General features: G+C 52.1%; 1 protein-coding gene across 2 annotated transcripts in view; it reads right to left on the reverse strand.

The window, feature by feature from the left end:
* The window catches only part of NPR1 (natriuretic peptide receptor 1), a 73,994-nt gene that overhangs the window by 24,126 nt on the left and 32,137 nt on the right, over window positions 1-17,731 (reverse strand). For both annotated transcript variants that reach the window (XM_083416498.1, XM_083416497.1), the window contains 6 exons: window positions 17,150-17,241; window positions 15,688-15,823; window positions 15,326-15,410; window positions 13,923-14,043; window positions 12,762-12,836; window positions 11,384-11,461 (listed from right to left, as the gene is read on the reverse strand). In XM_083416498.1, coding sequence (XP_083272624.1) covers window positions 11,384-11,461; window positions 12,762-12,836; window positions 13,923-14,043; window positions 15,326-15,410; window positions 15,688-15,823; window positions 17,150-17,241 — 587 coding nt within the window. The remainder of the gene's footprint in view (window positions 1-11,383; window positions 11,462-12,761; window positions 12,837-13,922; window positions 14,044-15,325; window positions 15,411-15,687; window positions 15,824-17,149; window positions 17,242-17,731) is intronic.

Consider the following 17,731-nt stretch of genomic DNA (forward strand, 5'->3'; position numbering starts at 1 on the left):
CAGAAGGCATCATAAGCAAACAAACAAATGGGAGACTTCGCAAGGGTGTGTGATGTCCATTCGTTCCCCACAAATAAAATAATTGGTTGGAACCTCTCCTGGCACACATGCAACATGATTTTAAAAATAGAAACTTTGGAGGAATCCACAAACAGGAGTCCACAAGAATTTTTCAGCAGGGGAGGAGGAATAAAACACTGGAAGAGGGAGATCAGGCTACTTAAGTCTTTTTTTATTTAAGGCAGCTGAGAATCTGGGGGTTTAGGGTCATCATAGGGGTGGTGGGGAAAGGAATTCCCCCACTCGGCGGACACCCATGGGCATAAGCGCCAAGAGGGGGAAACTTGGGACGGAAACATCCCAATTCCACGAAGCAAGGAAAGCATCGGTTTGGGACGGAAGGAATTTGCGCCGTGGGGAGCTGAGCACATGACAGAGTGCGCGCATGTGATTGATGTGCGGACGCCTTGCCAGAGGGAAAGCATGCTTTCAGACACACATACACACACACACGTCAAAAGCAAGCAGGTTGCAAATATCTCTCCCTCGCCAGCTATTATCTTTGCTTGCTCAGATGCCCCTTTCGCGAGCCAAACCCCTTGTTTATCTTCTCCTTCGCACACACGTAAATTCCTGTTGCTTTAAGCTGCTCCGGCTCTTAATTAAGGAGGAGCAGATGGCCGGCTCTTTGCCGCTTCCTCGCTAATGAGTCATTAGCCCTCTGCGCTGCTGTAGCAGCACCCGGGTGCCACTCTGCACCGCTCGCTGCCTGCTCCCTATGCGCTTTCTCTCCCCGCTAATGAATCTGCCGCCCGCCCCCCCCCAAAATACCCCAGCAGCTCAATGCCCCTTGCTGGTGCCCCACTAAATTCATAAAATCATAGAACGGTAGATTTGGAAGGGACCCCAGGTTTCATCTAGACCAACCCCCTGCAATGCAGGGGTCTCAACTAAGGCATCCATGACAAACGGCCATCCAACCTCTGCTTAAAAACCTCCAAGGAAGGAGAGAGCCCACCATCTTCTGAGAGGGACCGTTCCACTGTCAAAGGGCTCTTACTGCCAGAACGTTCTTCCTGATGTTTAGTCGGAATCTCCTTTCTCGTCACTTGAAGCCATGGGTTCGGGTCCTACCCTCCAGATCAGGAGAAAACAAGCAGGGGGCTGGTCCACTGCCCCTCAGACCTTGTGGGGGACAGACTATATTTTGGGGAAAAATAATAATGAACGAATTCCTATGCCCCACAAATAATCCACAGAGGCATTTTAAATAAAAGAACACATTCTGCTCATGTAAAAACACCAGGCAGGTCCTACAAATAACCCAGAGATGCATTTTAAATAAAAGGACATATTCTACTCATGTAAAAACACACTGATTCCCGGACCGTCCGCAGGCCGGATTTAGAAGGTGATTGGGCCGGATCCGGCCCCCGGGCCTTAGTTTGCCTACCCATGCCTTAAGATATTTGAGGATGGCTAGGACATCTCCTTTCAGTCTCCTCTCTTCCAGGCTGAATATACATAAATTGCCTTGAAAGGAGAAAAACAACAATGAACGAAACATCTGCACTTGTACAGCAACATCGGGAGCCCCGAGGTTGAGAAAGGCTGGGCTAGAGTGTCGGACTAGGCAAGGGAGTGGCTAGAACCATCCCTCAGGTTGGTCCCAGGTAGGGAGCTCAATAAGAAACTCAACCAAGATTCCTACAAGACCCTTATATTAACTTTACTGCAGTAAAGTGAGCACAAGTTTAACACTTATACACAAACAGCTTAAAGGTAAAGGTAAAGGGACCCCTAACCATTAGGTCCAGTTGTGACCAACTTTCGGGTTGCACGCTCATCTCGCTTTATAGGCCGAGGGAGCCGGCGTTTGTCTGCAGACAGCTTCCGGATCATGTGGCCAGCATGACTAAGCCGCTTCTGGAGAACCAGAGCAGCACACGGAAATGCCGTTTACGTTCCCACCGGAGCCGTACCTATTTATCTACTTGCAATTTGAGGTGCTTTTGAACTGCTAGGTTGGCAGGAGCAGGGACTGAGAAATGGGAGCTCACACCGTCACGGGGATTCGAACCGCTGACCTTCTGATCGGCAAGTCCTGGGCTTTGTGGTTTAACCCACAGCACCACCCACGTCCCTTACAAACAGCTTAAAGGTAAAGGGTAAAGGGACCCCTGACCATTAGGTCCAGTCGTGACCGACTCTGGGGTTGCGCGCTCATCTCGCTCTATAGGCTGAGGAAGACAGCGTTTGTCCACAGACAGCTTCCAGGTCATGTGGCCAGCATGACTAAGCCGCTTCTGGCGAACCAGAGCAGCGCACGGAAACGCCGTTTACCTTCCCGCTGGAGCGGTACCTATTTATCTACTTGCACTTTGATGTGCTTTCGAACTGCTAGGTTGACAGGAGCAGGGACCAAGCAACGGAAGCTCACCCCGTCACGGGGATTCAAACCGCCGACCTTCTGATCGGCAAGTCCTAGGCTCTGTGGTTTAACCCACAGCGCCACCCGCATCCCTTACAAACAGCTTACATCAAGTTAATTGCATAACTAGAACCACCTTGGCCATTCCACGTCAGCCAGCCATGACATGCCATATTCAGCTTCTGATCCAAACCCCAGTGGCGTAGCATGGGGTGGGGGGCCACAGACCCAGGCACAAAATTATGAGGGGACACAACCAGGAGCCCGCACACAGGCGCTGGCTTCCACAGGGATCCCTGCCCCACCCTGGCAAAGGGGCAGAGCAGCTCAGGCCCACAGTGAGTGGGTGTGCGTGGACAGGCAGCAGGAGCAGGGCGGCCCCACGTGGCTCCAGCGTTTCAGTGGTGGCAGTGGCTCGCCCACACCGGATGCCGGCAACCCACGCTATGCCACTGCCAAACCCCCTTACAGGTCATTAGCTGGTACAATAAACTAACTTCAGATCAGGACAGTCACAGCAAACAAAAGCAGATTACACAAAGGTTGATCTTTAAATTTAAACATGCAAATCTTTTATCACCCTTTTCAACAGGCATAGTCACACATTAGCGAGGGCCTCTACACCTCTTCCTTGTTATAATCAGGTTCAAGCTAACCGGTGCTTAGCAAATATGAACGAATGTGTATCAAGCAACAGGATATATGCTCATGCATTGAATTTTCTGAAATATTAACAACCTCTAATGACTTTTTATTCCTAATCCCATTAGCTCCTTTGCTACCATTTGCAGTGCTTCTGCAGCAGACGCGGCATTAAATCAACAACTCTTTGCTCACCCTTGTATTTGCAAAAGCAAAAGCAACTGCCCTTTGTCCTGAACAAGGTCAATCCATAGTTTTCATTACTTCTGTTATAAGCGTCTATTATGCAAGGGGTTTTAGGGTAACCTTAGGGGAGCAATTCCAAATAACAGGGGAGAAGCATTTTTCCCCTTCACACTAAGACCTGGGAGAGACCACCAGCAGCATAGCATGGGTTGCTGGAGACCGGGGCAGGCAAGCTGCTCACACTGCCAGAGTGACACCCTTCCCCCCAGAGCCCCACTGGCCCTTAAGGCCCAAGTTTGAATCAAAGAACTGTAGAGCTAAGGGGGACCATAAGGGTCATCTAGTCCAACCCCCTGCAATGCACAAATCCTGCTCACAGCTGTCCCTGATTGCGCTCGAACCACCAACTTTCTGTTTAACAGCCAGACACACGGACCCAATGCAACACTGGGGGTTGATGTTATTATTCATTATTACAGGCCTTATAAATTAATACAAGAACCTCAAACCTGGTGGTGGGCAGGGACATGGCCCCAAAGTGGGAGGGGCTTGCCAGAATCCATAACACTCTTTGTCTCCTTGCCACCCCCTTTTCTGTCTCTCAGACACACCCCTTCACACACACAGACACACACACACACAGACACACACACAGAGCATGGAAGGAAATGCACTTTCTGGAGGGCTGGTCTGGAGGACAAGAGGAGCCTCACACTGTCCAGAGTTACAGGTTGCTGTATTTATAAAGGCACAAAGAGGAAATCGTGGTTTTCATAAGAACATTAGGAGACCCTGCTATAAGGATCAGGCCTTATAGCTTTGGAAGATAAGGGATTAAAAAAAGAAGATCTTATCACAATTTAGATAAATGTTAATACAGTGGTACTTTGGTTCTCAAACGCCTTGGTACTCAAACAACTTGGAACCCAAACACTGCAAACCCACAAGTGTTCCGGTTTGTGAACTTTTTTCGGAAGTCCAACTGTCAGAGCTGGCTCCAGGTCCCAGCTCACAGAGGACCAACGCTAGCCGGTAGTAATGTACAAAAGTCTTTATTGAAGTACAGTTTCCATTTTCAAGCCGGAGCGCCCCAGCTCTACGTCTAGGGTTTAGATCGGCGAAGCTCCATCTGAATCTCCGCCCCCTGTACACCAGTTTAAGATTCTAGCCTTACTCCACCTCTTCCGTCTCTCCTTTCTCCTCTGGGTCCTGCTACCCCCCGGGGTCCCTTCCTTCCTGGATTCCTCTGACGCTGATGCTGACCCCCCTGACTCCTCCCGCTCTTTTCGGCGGGCTTTGGGACCTGGCTCCCTATCCGGGCTGCCAACTGCGCCGCCCTCCTGTACATTTGAACTTGGCGCGCGCGCCCAGCCTTCAACCTTCCTAACGACCGTTTCCTCGCTCCCCGATGGAGGCGTGGCCAATCCTGACTCATGTCCTCCCGCTGGCAGTGCGCCGCCTGATCCCGATGCCTGGGACTCCTCCCCCCTACTGCACTCTGGTGTGGACGCTGGTCCTGATTTCCAACTGCTGCTCTCTGAGTCCCCTCTGGCCCCTTCTTCCTGGGGTGTCCCCCTAGGCACCCCCCTTGCTCTGACCATGGGAGCCCCTTTCTGTGAATCTTCCGATTCGCTGGAAAGACTCAGAGACCTCGGACCGCTGTCATCGCTAACATTTCCTTCGGACTCCTCCCCCTCGCTCTCCATTTCCTCCCTTTCTTGTGCCTCTGCTCCTGAACCCCTGACATCCATCCCCCCCTCGAAGCCCCCCCTTCCCCCCTCCCATCCTTCAGGTGTGGGTGCTGGGTGCTTAGTCGTTGTGGGGGTGAATGCCGGATACAGTTCGTCCCCCGTGGTCTCGCCGACCTCGATTTCCTCTGCTTCCATCTCTGTGCCGCCGTGCTCGAACCCAAGGTCCTCCCCCAACACGTCCATGTCCGTCTCGCCCCTGGTCTCCTCTGGGGACGTTGCCTGCCAAGGACCCCCCAGCAACTTCCTGCGCCACTGCTCCTCTGGTCGATCGTCCCACCAATAAGAACGGTCTGAGGCAGACCCCGAGGGTGATCCCTCCGGGGAACGTGTTTCCAGTGCCGGTTCTTCGTCCGAGGTGAACCCCTGGAACGTGCTGGCTGACAATGTGGGTGTGAAAAGCCAGTCGTCGAAATACGCGGCTGGCATGGGCCTGTGTGGGAACAAGGCATGAAACTCTTCCTTGAGAAGAGGCTCGTCCAAGGCATAGTCCGGCACCCAACGGTTGGCGCTGGCCGGGGTACCTTCTCTGGCGAGAAAATATTCTACTCCCTCTTCCCCCCATCTCGAGTCTAAAATCTCTGTGACCTCGTTGATGGGTACCCCTCTTGGCGACCCCCTCCTTGTGGGCTTCTCCCTGAGCGGGTCTGGTGCCGTGCCCAGCTCCTGAAATCTGTGAGGTGCTTTGTAGGGCGTGAGCACTGATCTATGGAACACTGGGTGCATTCTGGATCCCTCCGGAAGTGTCAACCGGAAGGCCACTGGATTGACCTGTGCCTCGACTTGGTAAGGTCCTAGCTGCTTATGTCCGAGCTTCTTCTTCGCTAACGATCTGGTCGGCACTGCCTGGGCTGCCAACCAAACCCAGTCTCCCACCTGTATGTCTTCCCCAACCCTTCTGTGCTTGTCAGCCTGCAGTTTGTATGCGTGCTTTGCTAGTTCTAACTGCCTCCGAAGCTGTTCGTGAACCTCCTGCAACTCTGACGCTAAGGCTTCTGCTGCCTGTGGCTCCCCCTCCCCCAGTCTCTCTAATCCCGGGAAGGTTCTGGGATGCCTCCCGTTGTTGGCGAAGAACGGTGTCACTCCCGTGGACACGTGCTTCGTGTTGTTGTAGGCGAACTCAGCGAGCGGCAGGTAGTCCACCCATGTTGCTGGCTGCTGATTTGCGTAGCATCTCAGGTACTGCTGCATGATGGCGTTGACTCGCTCCGCTTGTCCGTTGGTCTGCGGGTGTCTTGCCGACGCTAGGTTGATTTTGACGTTCAGGAAACCCATCAGCTTCTGCCAGAAGTTCGAGATGAACTGTCGCCCCCGGTCGGACAGGATAGACCGTGGCAGACCGTGAACCCTGAACACGTGGTCTATGAACAGTTTGGCGGTCTGTTCCGCCGTGGCCACCTTCGCGCACGGAATGAAGTCGGCCATTTTGGTGAACATGTCCACCACCACTAGCACTGCCGTCTTGCCCCTCGAGCTGGGTAAATCCGTGACAAAGTCCAGGGCCACCTTCTCCCACGGTTCGAGCGGTGTCTGCAGCGGTTCGAGTAGTCCCGCCGGCGGTTTGTGCACTGACTTGGCCCTTTGGCAGGTGTCGCACCTCGAGACGTAATCCGCGACTTCCCCCCGCATCTTGGGCCACCAAAAATCTCTGGCTACTAATTCTACCGTCTTCTCTTTGCCAAAGTGCCCGGCGGTGGGTGCGTCGTGCAACTGCTGCAGTACTTTCGCGCGGAGGTCGTCTCCCGGTACGTAGAGGGCCCCTCTGCGGATGAGCAATCCGTCGCGTATCTGGAACTCGTCGTTCTTCGCCGTGCCCCTGTGCACCTCCTCCATCTTGGCTCGTGCGAAGGGGTCCTCCTGCAGCGCTCGACGTACAGCATCCAGGTCCACGGTTGCTGAAGCGCACGCCCACGCTTTCGGTGCGAAAATGTGCTTGGCCGCTGCTGGTGCCGCCTCTTCGAGGTATTGCGGCTTTCTGGACAGTGCATCCGCCATGATGTTGTGGTCGCCTGGGATGTACTCTATCCTGAAGTCGAAATCCGCAAAGAACTCCGCCCATCGTATGTGCCTCTGGTTCAGGAACCTTGCCGTGCGCCAGTACTCCAGGTTCTTATGGTCCGTGCGGACCTGCACTGTGTGTTTGGCTCCGATGAGGAAGTGCCGCCACGCCTTGAATGCTGCATGAATGGCCAGCAACTCCCTGTCCCAGATGGTGTAGTTCTGCTCTGACTTGCTGAGCTTCCTGGAGTAGAAGGCACACGGTCTCCAGTCCCCATGCGGGTCTTGCTGCAACAGCACTGCTCCCACGGCTCTGTCTGAGGCGTCCGTTTCAACCCTCATCGGTCTGCTGGGATTCACATGCAGTAGCTGCTCTTCGGACGAGAAGAGACGCTTGAGTTTTTGAAAGGACTGCTCCGCTTGCTCCGTCCAGATGAACTTCTTCTTCTTGGAGCTGAGCGTGTCGGTAATGGCCGCTGTCTGCATCGCGAACCCCTTGATGAACTTGCGGTAAAAGTTGGCGAAACCGACAAACCGCTGGACCTCCTTCCGATTGCGCGGGCTCTTCCAGTCCAACACTGCGCGAACCTTGGCGCTGTCCATGGCGAGCCCCTTGTCCGACAACTTGTAGCCCAGGAAATCTACCTCCTTCATGTCGAACTGGCACTTCTCCAGCTTGGCGTACAGCCTATGCTCCTGCAGTCTCTGCAGAACTTCCTTGACGTCTCCCTCGTGGGTCTCCTCTGATTCTGAGAATATCAGGATGTCGTCCAGGAAGCAGACGCATTTCTTGTAGAGGAGACCCGCCAGTACGTGATGCATGAAGGCTTGAAAACAGTGGGAGCCATTTTGTAATCCAAAGGGCATAACTCTGTATTCATAGGTGCCCAGGGGCGTGAACATGGCCGTCTTCCACTCGTCGCCCTCCCGTATGCGAATCAGGTTGTACGCCCCTCGCAGATCCAACTTTGTGAAAACGCGTCCTTTCCTCACTGTTGCGAGCAGGTCGTCTATTTTGGGCATGGGAAAGGCCGTGGGCTTGGTTTTTGAGTTCAAGATTCTATAGTCTACCACAAGCCTTTTTTGGGGCGTGTCCTTCTTCTTCACAAAGAATACAGGACTGCCCCCCACTGCCTTCGACTCCTGGATGAAACCGCGCTTCAAGTTGAGGTCTATGAACTCCCTGAGTTCCTGCAGCTCGTCTTCAGACATGGAATACAGTTTCCCGGTTGGCAGCGTCGCCCCTGGCAGGAGGTCAATCTTGCAGTCATAGGGCCTGTGGGGAGGCAGCTTGTCCGCTTCTTTCTCGCAGAAAACCTCCAAAAACGCTGTGTACTTGAGTGGCACTGCTTGCAGCGTGCCTAATTGTAGCTGCGGGTCATCCTCTTCCCCTTCCGGGCTAGGCAGAATGCAATGTTCCGCACAATAGGATGAGCCGAAGGTCAGTTGGCGCTGGTACCACGCCAATGCTGGGCTGTGCCTGTGCAGCCAACTCATGCCCAATACTACAGGCGTGTCCGACAGTTGGGTGACATTGAAGCTGATGACTTCTCGGTGATTCCCAATTTGCATTACCATCGGAGGCGTTTGCTGCACCACCTGCCCCCCGAGCAATTCCCTGCCATCCACCGTGACAACCTTCAGAGGCAGCGTGGCTGGCAGTAGTGCTATGTTGTGCTGTTGAATGAAATCCAGTCCTATGAAGTCTGCGTTGCTGCCAGAGTCAATGGTAATCGGCACTTCCATAGTGAGTCTATTGGGTAGTTGGAGCGATGCTGTGAGCTGCACCACTGGTTTGGGCGGGAGGGGGTCTGTGGGCTGCAAAATTTCTGGGGATTGCTTCACTGACTTGTCTGGCTGGACCCCAGTGCCTCTTCCTCCAGCCAGACTCTGTCGTTTCCCTGCTGTGGTTCTCTCTGCTGAGTTGCGTCTGTTACTGTTGCTGAGGCTGCAGTGTGCTTGTGGAGCCTCTGGGGACACTCTTTCGCCATGTGCTGAGCACTGTCGCAGATGTAGCACTTCCTGTTCCCTCTAGGAGGCTTCGCTTTGACTGCTCCCGGTGTTAGGGCTCTGGTAGCTGACTGAGCCCTGGCGCCTCCAATCTCCATCGGTTCCTCTCCCCCTCCCTGCGGAGGAGTGGATTGCGCACGCGCTGCATCCTTGGGAAAGAGGGGAGGTGCTCTCGCTGGCGTACGTCCCCAACCTCCTTCTTCTCTGTTCCATGGACGTTCTTCCAGGCGCACCCCAATTTCCAGCGCCCGCTGGACCACCTGCTGAGTGCTCTTTGGCCTCTCCCCCCTTGCAATCTCATCTTTCACATTTGCATTCAAGCCTTCCCAAAAAAGGTCTCTGACGGGAGCAGAATCCTTCTCCCATCCCAGCGCATGGACTAATCCAAAAAAGCGAGAATGGTACTGCCTCACACTGGCTCTACCTTGTTTGAGCCCATGTATGTCTTTTCTGGCGATATCGATGTCTATCTTTGATAAAAAACACGAATCCATCGCTTTAATGAAAGCATTCGCATTTTGGAGCGCCGGATCCTTATCTCTCCACAGATTGCGCAGCCACGTTTTAGCTTCCCCATGCAAATGGGACCAGATAAACCCCACCTTCTCTTGCTCATCTCTAAAGTCTTTATCCAGCAGTTCCAGCGCAAACAGCAGGTCTGCTCGGAAGTTAGGGTACTGCTGTAAATTCCCATCGAAATGAGATACAAGGCTGCCTCCTCTTCTCCCCAGCCCGATCCCCTCTGATTTGGGTCCCGGTTGCCCCTGCTTAGCAAGCACTTCCAACCTGGCTTGGAGATCCCTGTAGGCGGCAGCTGCTTCCTCCTCCCTTCTCCTGGATGCAAGTACCTCCGCGTTGAGTTGTGTCACTGCATTTTGCAGGTCTGCTAGTTGCTGTTCTGTAGTCATCTTGCCTGACTTTTGTGAGCTCGCGAAGCACCAATCCTCTTCCCTCGCTGCGTCCACTCACGTTACGAGGTTCTTGGTGCAAATTTTTTTTTAGTGATGGAGCTTACTGTCAGAGCTGGCTCCAGGTCCCAGCTCACAGAGGACCAACGCTAGCCGGTAGTAATGTACAAAAGTCTTTATTGAAGTACAGTTTCCATTTTCAAGCCGGAGCGCCCCAGCTCTACGTCTAGGGTTTAGATCGGCGAAGCTCCATCTGAATCTCCGCCCCCTGTACACCAGTTTAAGATTCTAGCCTTACTCCACCTCTTCCGTCTCTCCTTTCTCCTCTGGGTCCTGCTACCCCCCGGGGTCCCTTCCTTCCTGGATTCCTCTGACGCTGATGCTGACCCCCCTGACTCCTCCCGCTCTTTTCGGCGGGCTTTGGGACCTGGCTCCCTATCCGGGCTGCCAACTGCGCCGCCCTCCTGTACATTTGAACTTGGCGCGCGTGCCCAGCCTTCAACCTTCCTAACGACCGTTTCCTCGCTCCCCGATGGAGGCGTGGCCAATCCTGACTCATGTCCTCCCGCTGGCAGTGCGCCGCCTGATCCCGATGCCTGGGACTCCTCCCCCCTACTGCACTCTGGTGTGGACGCTGGTCCTGATTTCCAACTGCTGCTCTCTGAGTCCCCTCTGGCCCCTTCTTCCTGGGGTGTCCCCCTAGGCACCCCCCTTGCTCTGACCATGGGAGCCCCTTTCTGTGAATCTTCCGATTCGCTGGAAAGACTCAGAGACCTCGGACCGCTGTCATCGCTAACATTTCCTTCGGACTCCTCCCCCTCGCTCTCCATTTCCTCCCTTTCTTGTGCCTCTGCTCCTGAACCCCTGACACCAACGTACTCCGTTTTGAGTGTTATGCTTCCGATGTGAGTGCCACACTTCCATTTTGAGTATTACGCTGAGACCTGTCTGTTTTTGCTACTTATTTTGCCTTTTTGCTTTTGCGGCTCTTTTTGTTTTGTTTTTGTGACATGTGGAACCCAGTTCAGCTACTGATTGATTGTGTGACTGCAGCACATTGTTTATTGCTTTCATTTTATGGATAAGTGGTCTCGTTGCTGTTTTAGGGGTTGTTTTTAAAAGTCTGGAACAGATTAATCTATTTGGCACTACTTTCTATGGGAAAGCGCACCTTGGTTTGGGAACGCTTTGGTTTTGGAACGGACTCCCGGAACGGATTAAGTTTGAGAACCAAGGTACCACTGTAAAAGAGTATTGTGCACACCGTGTGGCTGTTTGCTTAGAGAACCTTGTTCGGCTGAAAAGGAATTGGTGCATGCACAAAATAATCGCAGTAATCTTGCGGCTCCATCAGCAACCCGTCCCCATCCCAGAGGGACAGACACCACCCAGGCCCTCCACCACCAGCCGTTCCGGAGTCTTTGCCACGCTCTCAAAGGGCATTCCAGCCAGTTGCTTACATGTTTCAGCTCGAAAAGCACCTTCCGCGTCAAATCGATCCGTTTCCTGTTTACATGTTTCACGGCCACGAGGTTCCCCTGAAAGGAGACGCAGAAATCAGGGAGGAGGAGAGAGGGAATCGTGCTGCTGAGGTTGCAGGGGGAAAGAAGACTGGCCAGTTCAGCTGCTTTGCAAGGGAGCCGTCCGCCTACCCATCGACTCATCCACCTGGGCCAACTCAATGGTTAACCTAAGAAAGATGAGCCTGTTTGAGAAGGCCAGTGAGGCTCACCATAGTCCAGCATCCTGTTTTCGCAGTGGCCATATGCCCCAAAGAACCTAGGGATCCAGATAGACTGCCTCTAGACCTGGAGGCTCCATATAATAATAATAATAATAATAATAATAATAATAATAATTTATTATTTATACCCCGCCCACCTGGCTGGGCTTCCCTAGCCACTCTGGGCGGCTTCCAAAAAAATGTTAAAATACCGTAATACACCAAACATTAAAAGCCTCCCTAAACAGGGCTGCCTTCAGATGTCTTCTAAAAGTCTGATAGTTATTCTTCTCTTTGACATCTGGTGGGAGGGCGTTCCACAGGGCAGGTGCCACTACCGAGAAGGCCCTCTGCCTGGTTCCCTGTAACTTGGCTTCTCGCAGTGAGGGAACCGCCAGAAGGCCCTCGGTGCTGGACCTCAGTGTCCGGGTAGAATGATGGAGGTGGAGACGCTCCTTCAGGTCTACTGGACCGAGGCCGTTTAAAGACGTCAGGAGAGCCTGGCTGCTAGATCAGTGTCCAGCATCCTTTTATCACAGAGGCCAACAAGATGGCCCAGGGTTTCAGCAACTGAAATACAGATGCACTGCTGCCTCCAGCCGCCGAGGCAGACCAGAGACATCGTGGCTAGTAGCCATTGATGACTTTATCCACTGCGAGAGGAGCAAGAGGCGCTATGGCAGGGGTCAGCAAACTTTTTCAGCAGGGGGCCGGTCCACTGAATCTCAGACCATGTGGGGGGCCGGACTATATTTTTGGGAGGGGAAAATGAACGAATTCCTATGCCCCACAAATAACCCAGAAATGCATTTTAAATAAAAGCACACATTCTGCTCATGTAAAAACACCAGGCAGGCCCCACAAATAACCCAGAGATGCATTTTGAATAAAAGGACACATTCTACTCATGTAAAAACACGCTGATTCCCGGACCGTCTGCGGGCCGGATTTAGAAGGCGATTTGGCCGGATCCAGCCCCCGGGCCTTAGTTTGCCTATCCATGTGCTATGGATTGGCCCTGCCTGGTCCACGAGACCTGCAATGAACATCCCCACCCATAAACATCGGCGTGTCCTGTCTTCCAATAAGGACAGACCCTTCTTTCCAAGGTTTACCTTATAATAAGCTGTCTTGGCATAAACCTGGAACTGTCCCTCTGTGGTGAGAAGGGAGCCGTAGTTCGAGCCCCTCTGAGGAAGGAAAGCAAAGAGGGAATGTCTGGTGGCAGAGCAAAAAAAAACCCCAAAATACCTTCTCACCCACACCCCAGATCTTCATTTGCTGGCTAAGCGCAGCCTGAACAGAGTTAAAACCTTCAAATCTGCACGTTTCAGGTGTGAGGATCCGAATTCCCAGAGTGGTTTATCCACCAACCCGTCTCTGCAGGGATCTCTGGGAGTTCCGCAAGGGGAATTAGGGGAGGGAGGTTTTCCTGATAACTCTCGGGACCTTTAACAAATGAGAGTTCCCAGAATCCTTTGGGGCAAACCGTGATTGTTTAAAGTGGCACCAAAGTGGTTGAAGCAGAGCGCAGAGGCTGCATGGTGCAATGGTTAGTGCTGGAGGAAGACCTGGGAAAAGACCAGGGTTCACATCCCCACTCAGTCATGAAGCTCTTGGGCCGGCCCCTCCCTCTCAGCCTAACCCGCCTCGAAGGGTTGTTGTGAGATGAGGAAGAGAAGCACGAACGCTGCCGTGAACTCCTTGGAGGAAAAGGCGGGATATAAATGAAATTATTATTATAATTTATTTATACCCCGCCCATCTGGCTGGGTTTCCCCAGCCACTCTGGGCAGCTTCCAACAAAATATTAAAATACAATAGTGCGTCAAACATTAAAAGCTTCCCTAAACAGGACTGCCTTCAGATGTCTTCTAAAAGTCTGGTAGCTGTTTTTCCCGTTGACATATACCATATTTTTCCATGTATAAGACGCCCCCTATTTTGGGCGACTCCAAATTAACAAAAAACACCCCCTCAGCACTACCCGTTTATAAGACGAGCCCCAATTTTAAACCTAATTTTTTGGTTAAAAAACCTAGTCTTATACACAGAAAGATATGGTAAATAATATTGGTTTTAAACAGGAGGAAGCAGCTTCTGGAAGATGGATGGGGGCCTGGGGATAGCTCAGTCGGTAAAGCATGAGACTCTTAATCCCAAGGTCTTGGGTTCAAGCCCCACACTGTGCTAAAGATTTTGACGTTGCAGGGGGTTGGACTAGATGGCCCTCGTGGTCCCTTCTGACTCTACGTTTCTAGGGTTCGATGACTCACCAGGGAGAGAGTGAGTTTGCTCCCCATGCTGCGGAGGTTCTTCTCCAAGTTGCTGGACTGGACGTCCTCCCACTGCACCCGCCACAGCTCAGAGGCCAGCTCCTTCTCCAGCTTCAGTTTCCTGGGAGGGGAGGGCAGCGGCAGAGGTCAGGGCTCACGGACTTCTGGCCTGGCAAGCTTCCCACCCACCCTGCTGCCTCCTTCCTCTTTTATCACTACAAATGCACAATCGCAAACGTATCGCCTTTCAAAACTGAGTTCTTTATCTGAGGTCCTGCTCCGTGGGCCCTCTCCCATGGTGGCAACACAAGTAATAATAATAATAATAATAATTTATCATTTATACCCAACCCCATCTGGCTGGGTTTCCCCAGCCACTCTGGGCAGCTTCCAACAGAATATTAAAATTCAATAATCTATTAAACATTCTAAGCTTCCCTAAACAGGGCTGCCTTCAGGTTTCTTCTAAAAGAACCGGCCTTCTTGGTGGTGGCTCCCTGTTTAGGGAATGCTCTCCCCAGGGAAGCACACCTGGCGCCATCACTATCTGTTTTAGGTGCCAGGGGGGAATTCATATTCACCCAGATCTTAATTTTCTGCCATGCAGTGGGCTTGCATCTTATAAAAGGTAAAGGTAAAGGGACCCCTGACCATTAGGTCCTGTTGTGGCCGATTCAGGGGTTGTGGCGTTCATCTTGCTCTATAGGCCAAGGGAGCCGGCGTACAGCTTCTGAGTCATGTGGCCAGCATGACTAAGCCGCTTCTGGAGAACCAGAGCAGCACATGGAAACACCGTTTAACTTCCCACCGGAGCAGTACCTATTTATCTACTTGCACTTTGACGTGCTTTCGAACTGCTGGGTTGGCAGGAGCAGGGACTGAGCAACGGGAGCTCACCCTGTCATGGGGATTCGAACCGCCGACCTTCTGATAGGCAAGTCCTAGGCTCTGTGGTTTAACACACAGCGCCACCCACGTCCTTGCATCTTATACACACACACAAATTCCTATGTACTGTATTAGGTTGGTTTATCCTTGTTTTCCATGTTCATTTTTTTGTAAACTGCATTGAGTTCCATTTTTAGGAACTGCCTTACTTTTTATGTTTGCAAGTTGTCAGACACAGAGGACAAAACAAGTTAGAAGGGGAATAGGCACCAGGTGGCATCCATCTAAGTTCTACTTACACGCATTGCAATTAACGGAGCTGAGTTAGCCATGTTAACTGATTTAAGTGAGTCTACTCAGAGTAGGATTAGCCCCCGAATACAACTCATTACTTTCCAGCAGGACCTGTGTCAGGTAGCTGGCCAGCAGACAAACAGAAGGACACCAGGTCGAATCCAGCAGGGCCATTCTTACTTTTGGCAGCACCTGTCCACAAACTCCGCCCAGCCACTCACCTGTACACAAAGAAAGCTGTGACGATGATGACGGACAGGACCAAGGTCATTGTGAGGGACAGGATCTCCAGCAGAGAGAAGGAGGCTGTATCCAAGAGAAGGAAATGAAGGGAGATGGAGGGACAACCATTAGCTAGCCATTTCCCCTTAAAACTAGGGAGGAGAGCCTTTTCCTAAAGCCCGAGGGCCGGATAGCTTCTTCTGAGCAGCCTTCCAAGGGCCACGTTCTTGGCTTCTGAAAAACAGGGGGTCCACGGTCCTTAGCTAATTGGGAACCACTGGGTTAAGCCCAACTGGACCAGCCCCCAAGGTAACCCCACACAGCCAGCAGAAGGGGGTCTTCTTGGGATCGCCTCCAGTACCTTTTTGGCAGGCCGGGTTGGTGTTCTCGAAACCACAGAAGGGCACATCCCGTGGGATGCCGTTTCCTGGCCAGTGGATATCCTTTCCTGGAACCATCTTGATCTTCTTGGTGATCCCGTTGTAAGTGGCGACGATCTGTGGGAAGAAAGGGGTTGTGTGGGGTCGTGGAGAGAAGGGAGAAGAGAAGGAGATGGAGGCAGGGTACCATTTTCCCTCCTTGGTGAGGAGCCCGAGGGAGGCATTCCTTTCTGGGAACCATGTTGGGGGCCGCACAGCAGTGGTGGGGGAGGAGCCAGGAGTAAAAGGGGGCAGAGCCACAAACGTAACTTTTGCCTTTGGACAGTGGGCTGGTTTCTACACACACACAAATACACAAGCACACACACACATCAAGAAGAAGTAGACTCCAAGGAGGAGTGGAAACCTTTTGTTGAATATTTAAAGAATTATTGTAAACATGTTAAAACGTACGTAGGTGTTATGTACTGAGTTGAATAGGATCCAAAATGCAGCAATCTGATTGGTCCTAGAACAATAGGATCCAGAATGCAGCAGTCTGATTGGTCCACAGGAGCCACCCAATCCAGCTCCAGGTGGAAGTGAATCCGCAACCTGATTGGCCTACAGGAGAATCCCGGAACTAGCCAATCACGTGGGGTCCATTGTGTAAATAATGTATATAAAGCAGACATTCTGGGGGAACTTCCATTCCTCCTCACCACTATGAGCTGAATAAAGAGAATGAAATCCACTCTCGACTCCAAGTATATTTCAGTAGGATTTGAATGAATAACAGCAGTTGAAAAGATAGAGCATAGAATATTTATATTATGCAGCAAATTTAGAAACTGCAGGGGAATCCACGGAGGGGTTGAGGGAAACTCAAACGTGAAATGGATGTATATTTGGAAGTATGTATCGTCTTGAAAACTTTTGAAATTTAGAAATAAAATTCAAAACAAACTCAAACACACACACACAACACACACACCCCTCTGCATCCTCTATCCTGGCAAGCAAAGGGCCTGGTCAGAGTTGAAGGACAAATTCCAAAGAGGCAAAAGTACCCAAGCAGGGTGTGTGCAAAGCAGGAATGATAAAGGGCGCAGCCTCCAGAGTGGGGCTGGGGAAAAGTCCCGAGGGCCAAATATAGAGGCTGCAGGGCCACATTCGTTCCCCATGATGGAGGACCCCTGCTCTATGGATGTGGGTTAAGGTCTTCAAGTCTGACAGCCTTGATGAGCTTCTTCACACAGCCTGCCCCACCAGCGGAACTCACTGCCACAAGGGCATGGTGACAATCGCTGGTTTAAATGGCTCTGAAAAGGAGACAGGGGATTTCTGTGGGTGAGGGGTCTCATCACTGGCGCTTACCCATGATGCCCCCACGTTCAAGGAGGGGTCTACCTTTGAATATGTGTTGTGGAGAGAAGAGAGAGACAAGCAACAAAAGGAGCAAACCTCAAACTCCCCCTCCGTCGGGTTCATGTCCCAGAGGGAAAAATCCATCTCCCGGTCGCCGCTCTCATCAATCTTCAGGGTCCCTGTGACTCCTGCCGAAAAAAGGAAGGAGAGGGGAAAAAACAGCAATCCCACACTGGTCCTTGAGGAGAGGTGAACATATCTGCCACACGCATCTCAATGGGTCTACTCTGAGCACATCCTGACACATCAAACCTCTGTTCAAAAACCTTCACGTTTCTTCTGACTTGGTCTTTCTTTCCACCGCAACTGGACGGATGGGGCTTCCTGGCTATAGAAGGCAATGTGGTCGCACCACGCCATACATTTATAAACTATGTAAGGTAAAAGTAAAGGCACCCCTGACCATTAGGTCCAGTCATGGATGACTCTGGGGTTGCGGCTCTCATCTCGCTTTATTGGCCGAGGGAGCCGGCGTACAGCTTCCGGGTCATGTGGCCAGCATGACTAAGCCGCTTCTGGCGAACCAGAGCAGCGCACGGAAACGCCGTTTACCTTTCCGCCGGAGTGGTACCTATTTATCTACTTGCACTTTAACGTGCTTTTGAACTGCTAGGTTGG

This window comes from Podarcis tiliguerta (genome assembly GCF_965153285.1).
Source record: "Podarcis tiliguerta genome assembly, chromosome: 16".
Lineage (NCBI taxonomy): Eukaryota > Metazoa > Chordata > Lepidosauria > Squamata > Lacertidae > Podarcis > Podarcis tiliguerta.